The sequence below is a fragment of the Squalius cephalus genome (assembly GCF_949319135.1).
Source record: "Squalius cephalus genome assembly, chromosome: 11".
NCBI lineage: Eukaryota > Metazoa > Chordata > Actinopteri > Cypriniformes > Leuciscidae > Squalius > Squalius cephalus.
Genome location: NC_137132.1, coordinates 8,363,886 through 8,373,952, shown reverse-complemented (window position 1 = coordinate 8,373,952; position 10,067 = coordinate 8,363,886). Strand labels below are relative to the sequence as shown.

The 10,067-nt window shown below is 42.2% G+C and overlaps 1 protein-coding gene across 1 annotated transcript; it reads right to left on the bottom strand.

The window, feature by feature from the left end:
- Positions 1–620: 620 nt before the first annotated feature.
- Positions 621–1,927, bottom strand: LOC307167634 (uncharacterized protein). Its single transcript, XM_079886893.1, has 3 exons — positions 1,764–1,927; positions 1,470–1,588; positions 621–1,370 (listed from the first exon to the last, which is right to left on the bottom strand). Exons 1-3 carry the CDS (start codon positions 1,764–1,766, stop codon positions 785–787), a joined length of 708 nt encoding a protein of 235 aa, XP_079743019.1. The 5' UTR covers positions 1,767–1,927; the 3' UTR covers positions 621–784.
- Positions 1,928–10,067: the final 8,140 nt, after the last annotated feature.

The following is a 10,067-nucleotide window of genomic DNA, read 5'->3' as shown; positions in this document are numbered from 1 at the left end:
ATCATGTGACACTGAAGAAGACTAGAGTAATGATGCTGAAAATTCAGCTTTGATCACAGGAAGAATAAAATATATTTATATATTTTATTTTAACAGGAATAAAAAAAATTCTGATCACAGGAATAAATTACATTTATTTTTCTTTCTTTTATTTTTCTTAATAACTGAAAACAGTTATTTTAAATTGCATAATATTTAACAATATGACTTTTTTCAAAAACATGAAAAATCTTAACAATCCAAAACTTTTGACTGGTAGTGTATGTCTGTTGAATAGTCTGTATTTATTTTCAGTACTCTTAGCCTGATTTTGACTTTTTTTTCCCAGTATGTTACATAGAAAGCGATTTCTGCAATTTCTCTTTTGTTTGTTTAAAATGAAACCCAACAGCTACATAAATCTTGTTTTCTTTCTTGTCAGTAATGTTAACAATGTGCCAGAGTTCTCAAGTAAATACAAACACCCATACATCTACACTGTTCAAAATAAACCACCTTTTGCATTTTTGCCTGTAAAAGGCCTTCTTATATCCTCCCTTTTGACTTTTTATGACCTACATGCGTGTGTTTTTGTGCATTACTGTAATTTCATCTTGAAATAAAACCCAAACACAAAGTTTGCCAAGCAGAAGCATTTTATTTGTTCAAGTTGGAAGCAAGATTCATTTTGAAATGCATTTGACTAGTTCATCTGCATACTGATTTTCAAAACAATATAGTAGATCTTAATAGAGAATCACATGGGAAAGAAGTGATTGTTACTGCACAACTGTTAGATCTCTCTTTAAGGCAGACAGCGTGCGTCTATGGGAGTGTCTCCTTCCCCATTACAAGCATAACACTCATTCTCATCACAGCGGAAAAGAGGAACATGAGCCGCAATCTGCTTAAACTTAGTCTCAAGATCTTTTTTAATGTCAAACTTCCAGAAATCCTTAAAGACAAAAGCTTTAATTCCATCATGTTCTTTCCATTTCTCCAGAGCATTTATAATGTTGTGACTGCCTGTCGCATCCAGACACGTGTCAACACAGGGAGATTCAAAGGTGTAGAAAACAGAGCAGCCGTCTTTTCTTTTATTCAAAAGTTTGCTCATAGGCGAGTTGTCAACAGGATTCAGCAGGAGAGACTCTGAATGCATGTTGTATTGCTTCTTTTTACTAATTACAACTTTCCTAGTTCCTGCAGCAATGAGATCTGCACCCTGGTAAAGTGCGTATGTTTCATCATCAATAGCATTTTTCACATTCTCAGCATTCTCCTGAGTCAGGAAGGTGTTCAGATTGAAGTTCTGTTGACACTGATCCTTCGGCACATTGATGGCGGTGGCGTACTGACGGGGATGTCCATCTGTATCGACTCTCTTATAGCTGGAAAACAGTAAACAAGATCAAGTATTGACTAATGACACACTCCCATGTTTTCAATCCATGACATTTTGACCTTACTTCCACTGGAGACAGACTTACTTCTGCTCAATGAAGTTAATAATACGGGCGAGAGTATTGATGTCCACAGTGTCAACACTTTCTGTCCAATCAGGAAGCAGAAAGAGCAGCAGGAGTCCACTCAGAAACACATTGAACTTCTAAAGTCACAGAACAGCACATACACACACACACACACACAGAGAGAGAGAAAAACAAAATAAATTGGTAAATATCATGTGTATAGATCATTATAATAGGACCTGCACATACTACCTCTCACCAACACAACTTCTAATAATAAAAAATTGCTAGTAAATCTTGAATGTGACTGACCATGTTTGTTGTTTCAAATCTTCAAGCCCAGATATGCTCTGAGAGTCTTCAAATACGAAGGAGTGATAAGAGTGAAAAAGGAAGGGGAGATTATTATGAGTCTGGACCAGCCCTCTTCTTATCCAAAAACATGACTACCTCAAAATTACTAAGAAAACTGCCTTAATCACTGACTTTCACAATCTTGAATAATGCCATTGGCCTTTTTTGTTTGTATTGCTCAATAACAGATATAGGCGGAGGGTGTGTAAGGTTGGGCAAGGTTAGCCTTCTACGCATGGGCGTCAGTTTGGTTTGAAATGTGCTGGGTACAGAGACCCATTCGGAAGTGCATTTTCAGAAGTGCTGGGTACAATGACGCATTCATTTTTTTTTTTCTCTTTCGCGCAGGTCATGTTTTGAAAGACGATGTCCTGTAGCTTACTAATGTAAATGAATAAAAAATGTATACAAAAATGTGATGATGTCCGACTCGTTTTATGAAGAAGAAAGCCTTAAGTTTTCAAAAAGCATTAGACATATGACCCACTATTCTGCTTCATAAGTACCGTGTTGACAATATGATGTGGTTTAATGATTACCAAATTTCTCTCTCATATTGCTCCTCATAACCACTGAAAACGGTCAAAAAATCGAACCAAAAGTCAAATTATTATGGACGTTATCTGACATTAAGCGTTTCTGCTTCACATTTTCAGCAGGGTAGCGGAGCAGCTGTGGGTTGACTCCCCTCCGTTCTCATGGGCTTTATATATAAGTCCTAACGTGAAAATGTCACGTACACACACAGGAAAAGGTAGATCCAAAAGCAGTGATATTTATTGGGTAATCCGTACTCACAACTAGTCCAGGCAAGGGTCAAATATCCGGTAAGGCAATCCAAAACACAAGAAATAAACATGAACAAGGCAGATACAAACTTCAGAAGTGCTGACATAAAACAAGGACTCCGTAACAAACACTAACACAGACAGGGCATATATACACACAGAACTAACAAGGTGATGGGAACCAGCTGAGTGCAATAATCAGATAAGTGACAGAACAGAATGCTGGGAATTGTAGTCTAATGTGAATGACACCGTGAGAACGAGGACCTCTAGTGAACCCCAGGGAACACAACCAGACACTGTGACAGAACCTCCCCTCTACGGAGCGGCTACCAGACGCTCCATGACAGAAACCAAGACAACACAAGAGTCCAAGAGGAAGGTGGAACGTGAAAAAACCGAGGGAGGGATGGGAGGGCCAGGACCATGCAGGGGAACAGGAACAGGGGGTGATAGCTTAGCCGGCGGCCAGGACGAAGCAGACAGTTCATCCGGCGGCCAGGGCAAAGTAGACAATCCATCGGGCGGCCAGGGCAAAGCAGACAGTCCATCGGGCGGCCAGGGCAAAGCAGACAGTCCATCGGGCGGCCACGGCGGTGAAGACCCCTCGGGCGGCCACGGCGGTGAAGACGACCCCTCGGGCGGCCACGGCGGTGAAGACCAGGGCGGTGAAGACCCCTCGGGCGGCCACGGCGGTGAAGACCCCTCGGGCGGCCACGGCTCAGGAACTGGAACAGACACCACCGGTTCAGGCACTGGAGCTGGCACCAACGGCTCAGGCACTGGAGCTGGCACCAACGGCTCAGGCACTGGAGCTGGCACCATCGACTCAGAAACAGGAACTGGCACCACCGACTCAGAAACAGACACCACCGGCTCAGGAACAGACACCACCGGCTCAGGAACAGACACCACCGGCTCAAGTGTGTGCGTAGCCCATACACACCACATGGCTGTGGCCATAATGGCCAGTGTCGCGGTCACTGAGGGCTCAGGCGGCGCATCCATGGATTGAACAGTCTCTGGCTGGGCAGACGTGACGTGAACAGTCTCTGGCTGGGCAGACGTGACGTGAACAGTCTCTGGCTGGGCAGACGTGACGTGAACAGTCTCTGGCTGGGCAGACGTGACGTGAACAGTCTCTGGCTGGGCAGACGTGACGTGAACAGTCTCTGGCTGCGCAGACGTGACGTGAACAGTCTCTGGCTGGGCAGACGTGGTGTGAACAGTCTCTGGCTGGGCAGACGTGACGTGAACAGTCTCTGGCTGGGCAGACGTGGTGTGAACAGTCTCTGGCTGGGCAGACGTGACGTGAACAGTCTCTGGCTGGGCAGACGTGACGTGAACAGTCTCTGGCCCGGCAGACCTCCTAAACCTCCTCCAAGCATGTAACACCGTTAATGAGTAGAAAAGGAAGACTACCTTCTTGACCATGGCAGGAGAGATGACGGGTAGTTCTGGGATGGTCTCTGGGATAACAGCGGACTGCACTGGGACGGCTTCTGAAACAACCGCATGCTGTACAGGGACGGCCTCCAAAACGACCGCACGCTGCACAGGGACGGCCTCTGAAATGACCGCATGCTGCAGAGGGACGGCCTCCAAAATGATCGCACGCTGCACAGGGACGGCCTCTGAAATGACCGCATGCTGCACAGGGACGACCACCGGGGCGTTCGGAAGATAAGAGGCCCTTCTCCTCCTCCTCCTCCGTCCTTGATGGCGAGGTGCAGCCTCAGTACCAGACGAGACCAGTGGCGAGGACTTTGAACTGGACAGGACCAGCGGTGAGAACCTTGGGCTGGACGAAACCAGCGGCGAGGGTTTTATGATGGACGGGACCAGCGGCGAAGATCTTGTGCTGGGCGGAACCAGCGTTGAGGATCTTGTGCTGGACGGAACCAGCGGCGAGGATCTTGTACTAGACCAGTCCGGCTGCTCCGGATCAGAAGAATGGCAAGGCGGAGGACGGTGTCGTGGAATTTGTCGACCACCTCCTCCCCTGCAACCTCCCCTAGTTCCGGAGAACTTCGCCAGACGAGTCCCCAGAAACGACTCACCATTTCTGATGGACGAGTTCGCTGAAGCCTTAGCCGCTGCTGCTTCCTCTGTCTGCTGGGCCCATAAGGCAAAACATTGAAAAATGTTTAGTCGAGGCGCTTCCTCCCCGACCTGCGAACCTCCTCTCTGTGGTCCCCTTCCTTCCCCATACACAGGAGAAGGGTTACGGAATCCCGAACTGCTGGATCTATTCATTGTGACGGAGTCCTTCTGTCACGTACACACACAGGAAAAGGTAGATCCAAAAGCAGTGATATTTATTGGGTAATCCGTACTCACAACTAGTCCAGGCAAGGGTCAAATATCCGGTAAGGCAATCCAAAACACAAGAAATAAACATGAACAAGGCAGATACAAACTTCAGAAGTGCTGACATAAAACAAGGACTCCGTAACAAACACTAACACAGACAGGGCATATATACACACAGAACTAACAAGGTGATGGGAACCAGCTGAGTGCAATAATCAGATAAGTGACAGAACAGAATGCTGGGAATTGTAGTCTAATGTGAATGACACCGTGAGAACGAGGACCTCTAGTGAACCCCAGGGAACACAACCAGACACTGTGACAGAAAAAGCTTTATGGTTAAATGTAGGCTACCTAAACAATGATCACCAAATTTCTCTCTCATATTGCTCCTCATAACCACTGAAAACTGTAAAAAAATCTAACCAAAAGTCCAATTATTATGGACGTTAAGTTAAAAGTGATGGGTACAAAATGACTCGTGACGAAATCTGGTGGGTACCGTCCCCACCGAAATCGACGCCTATGCTTCTACGGACTTGAGACTCGTATGGAATTTTCTCACTCAAGCACTGACTGCTGCTTCTGATGCTTCTAACTGCTTTTAGAGGGAAAAGCTGCCCATAACTGCTGGTCCAGGATCAGTTTTCTCCGTAATAATTAAGAATAATTGCAGATCTGATTTTTGCGCTTTTGAGAGCGTCAAAGGTTTCTATTTACATGTTTTGCAGCAATATAGCCTATCACAAACAAATCTGTTGATTTCTTGAGAGCAATGGCCAATCAGACATGTTTAAAATGCTCATTTTCACTCAATCTCCTGTTAATCTTGAGTACCTATAGATTAGTATTGCATCCTTCATATCTCCAAAAAGTCTTTAGTTTTATTATATTTATAAAAAAAAAGATAGGCTGTACTGAGTTTTTCCGGAAAAACATGAGCGGCTGGAGGCGTGACGTGTGGGCGGAGCTAAAGAATCACGAGTGCGCATAGGTTTTTGCGTTGAGAGCGTCTGGAAGCTGTGACATCCTTTACCGTGAGGAAAAAAACATCATCCAAAACAAACCATGGCTAACAGTCAGATTCAGCCATACATTTATGATCCAGAATCAGATCCCGAGGCTGAAATTGAACACGTGCAGCAGCAGCAACGACTACAGCAGGACATCTCTATGTGGTATGTTTTGAAACTGTAGCCTATATATTTGCTTAGCGGTTTTTGTAAATGACTAAGTTCCACTTTATGTCGTCGTATTTTTTTTCTTTTCTTTAACTATACGTGATCATGTTGTTTACTTGCTGTGCTTACGCGAAGCAGTAAAGTTTTAAGCAGTTTGAAGCAGTTTTACTCACCACCTGCGGTTCCAACGCACGATCGTAATAAACGATTTGCAAATCCGGCGTCGAACTGGGCCTTGTTTATAAAACAAGCATCTTCGAAATGCAGGGAACAAACAAAAACACTTGCACAACTCCGTTGATGCTCTGTAAAAATAAACTCCATCCACTGGTCCCTTAATGCTGTTTTTTTTTTTGGTAATCTGTGCAGGGTTGTCTTGCCCTGGCAACCAAAAACACACTTTGGTGACATTTCGCTCTCTCGCTCTGGTCAGTGAATGTCTCTGCTCTGGTCTACGTGTGCGCGCGCGCTCTTCCGTGAGAAGTGCCCTTAGGACCCATATAAGGAAATTCCGCCACATCTGACGTCACACATGCCCATACTCGAAAAAAACTTTCCGAAACTTGTGACAAACCGGAAGGAGCATTTTTGGAACAGAAATACTCCTTCAAACGTACAATTTAATTTTTGAAACTTTGTCCATGTTTAGCATGGGAATCCAACTCTTTAACAGTGTAAAAAACTCAGTATGCATGAAATAGCATTTCACCCCCCCTTTAAGTTAGAATCTACTCATCGCTCTAGAGTTCTGCACACTCGTTAATCTGGTAGCACTACGTCATATGGCACAGCTGTGCTTCAGGCGACTCGAGTTCAAGTCCAGGCTCGAGGTTCGGGCTTCTCAGCATCAAAGTTTGTTTACAAACTTTAGCCTCTAGTTGATATTTGCTGTATCGAAAATTGACCTTTTTCACTGTGTGTAATTTTGTAAAGTCTCGTAACATTTTAGTTAAAAAAAAAAGTTAAAAGAAGAAACAAGTAGCCTAGGAGAAAGTAGAAACAGGAATAAAAATATTCTTAGTAAATACGTAATTCCAAGTCAATAAATTGCTGGTGCTGCAGGTGCTAGAGAGCTCAAGAGGACAGATGAAATGGATATTTACCTTTAGGCCTAAGGGCCAATTAAAAACAGTTTAATTTTATAAATGATAAATTACTAGGGGAGTTTGGGGCATGTCAGTGAGAAGCAGCATAAATTAGCCTACTTGTCAAGCAGATAACTCTCTTATTTCTTGAATCGGGTTAAAAGTGAATGATTCAGACTTCAAACTGGAAATACAGAAGGCTAGTTTATTTTTAGTGTTGACAATACACAATGACATATTCAAAAAAGAAATGGCCTTAAATAAGAAATTTTGGTAACACTTTAAATTAAGGTTCCCTTTGTAAAGGGTTTATAAAGGTATTAGTTAAGTAAGAGATAATGTACATCCAGCTGGTTGTTATCTCAGAATAAACAAGTAAGACATGCTGCTGCTGTACAATATCGTACATGAATTACCCCCCAACAGAGCAGGTGATATGATATTTGACAATACAATACAAGGTGAGTGTACTGTACGTCAAAAAATCCCCCAACCCCAGCAGATCTATCGCCAAAACATATGTACTGCTGCTGCTACGAAGAGCCATAGGAACATGTGTATGCTGCTATCTATGTGTGCCTGGCCCTTTAGTTTTGAGTATGAGAAATGGGGCATATGCTTGGTCTAGGCGGACTAGATCTGCCTACCCAGTATTACCCCAAGCAGATCTAGCCGTTAGACATGTGGGCATGCCATGAGGAGCATATAAGGCACGTGAAGCATCTCGCAGTGTATGTGTACTAGTGTACACCCCCACCCCCCCCCCCCCTCCCTTTTTTTTTTCTTCTAATGGGTGTCCTTATAGTGACTTACCAATGTGGTGTTCTTCATATGTGCCTGCATACCAGTGTATACGTGCCACTAAACTAAGTAGTTTGGGCTGTAAGCTTGGCTCTAGTGGCCTGTGACTATGTGTGCCTGGGCCTGCTTTGCCGAATGTCTTGACTCTGTTGGCCTTTGACTATGTGTGCCTGGGCTACCATGCCGAATGGCTTAACTCTAGTGGCCTATGACTATTTGTGTTTGACAAACATATCCAATTAGAAGAACACACATTATGTGTGGCTTTAACAAATTTTATAACTTTTATAAAATTATAACTCACGTTATAAATGCTTAATAAATGTATTTATTCACACTCCTTTAACTCAAAACCAGATTCTTGATTTATATCATGATGCAGCTAAACTTGACTAAAAATGTACGGTAACACTTTACAATAACGTTCATCAGTTAACATTAGTAGAAACCAAAGTACCTAACTAATGAACCTTATTGTAAAGTGTTACCAAATTTAGTGAGACTGAAGGGTGTTGTATTTTTTATTTATTTTTTCAATAATATGTCACATACGCATGATATCTGTTCTATTCTAAAGATATTTGTGTTCTCTCACAAAACCTGATGTGAGTTCGGACAAACACTTCCTGTTTCATGCCCGCTGGCAGTGTTTCTGACAGTGTTTCTTGTAAAACATACTTCAATAATCTGTGTTATAAAATATTTTTTACAGTGTAGCAAAACTGAATTTTTCAAAGACACCTTACTCTTATAAAATATGCCGATGATATGGCATTGGTCTCATGTCAGAAAGAAATGAACTGCACCTCATATTTTGAGTACATTGACAGTATTATCTGTTGGTTTGAGAATAGTTTTTTACATCTTAATATTGAAAAGACAAAAGAGTTATGTTTGCGAAATCAATCGAGAAGAGTAGATACCGCGTCTGAATATAAACCAGTTGTCATAAAGGAAAAAACTGTAGAGCAGGTCTCGAATTTTAAATATTTGGGTACAATTATAGATGAGAAACTCAATTTTGAAAGTAATGTAGAGTACATTTATAAAAAAGCACGACAACGCCTGGGTCTCCTCAGGAAACTGAGAAGCTTCAATATTAGTCAGCAGACCCTAACTATGTTATATCGATCAATGATTGAGAGTATTATCACATATAATATTGTTTCATGGTACGGCAATCTAACATTAAAACAAAAGAACAAAGTCTCACAAATAATTAATCAAGCAAATAAGATTACTGGACAAAAACAACAGTCACTTCAGAGCTTGTTCGATCATTTTATGGGAAAAATGGCAATTGCGATTTTTAAAGATAACTCGCACCCTCTTCACTCTGCTTTTGAATTACTCCCATCTGGACGCAGACTAAAAATTCCCTTGGCTAGGAAAAATGTCTATAAAAGATCTTTTCTTCCAATGGCAGTGATTATCTTAAATCGTACAGTGTTTTAATTAGAATGACTGATATTTTACATTCTTTCCTCTTTCTTACAGTGTTTAACTATAATTCTTTGTATTTGTGCTGTTGTTGTGTGATGTGTTTTTCTAAGCAGTGAATGTATGTTACAGTGTCAAAGAAAAATTTCCGCTCTGTGAAAACAGACTGGACAATAAAGTTCAATCAATCAATCAATCAAGACATTGTGCCACTAAATCTGTTGAGTCGGGAAAAGGTCACTAAAAGGTGATGAAAGATCAGTGCATAATTAATTGGCACAGAGACTCTTGACACTCTGGAACCTGTTTTACAAAGTATGAGAAGTGTGAAACTTAAAATGAACCTAAGTGAACATGTAAAAACCCTGTACATGGGCTACTCATAAGACCAGAGGTTGAGTGTGACTGAATATGTGCAGAATATCTCATCCTGTCAGAACTGATAAAACAAAACAAAACTGCCAGATCATTCAGAAGTTTCAAAACAGAACACCGTTGTTACAAATGCTGTTTGCTCAAGATCATTATTTCATCATTTCATAGTTAGAGTTCACCTCAAATTTTGTAGAATAAAATAAACTCAGCCTAAAAGTGCTGAGGTGAAACTCCCAGATAGTGCCGTTAGAGGCTAGGCCTATATAAGAATTTTTGTCA

Bases quoted from the DNA above. Each gene is read 5' to 3' on its own strand.
- LOC307167634 (XM_079886893.1), bottom strand. The intron at 1,371-1,469 runs GTAAGTCTGTCT...ACTGTTTTCCAG, and splicing joins ATTAACTTCATTGAGCAGAA to CTATAAGAGAGTCGATACAG.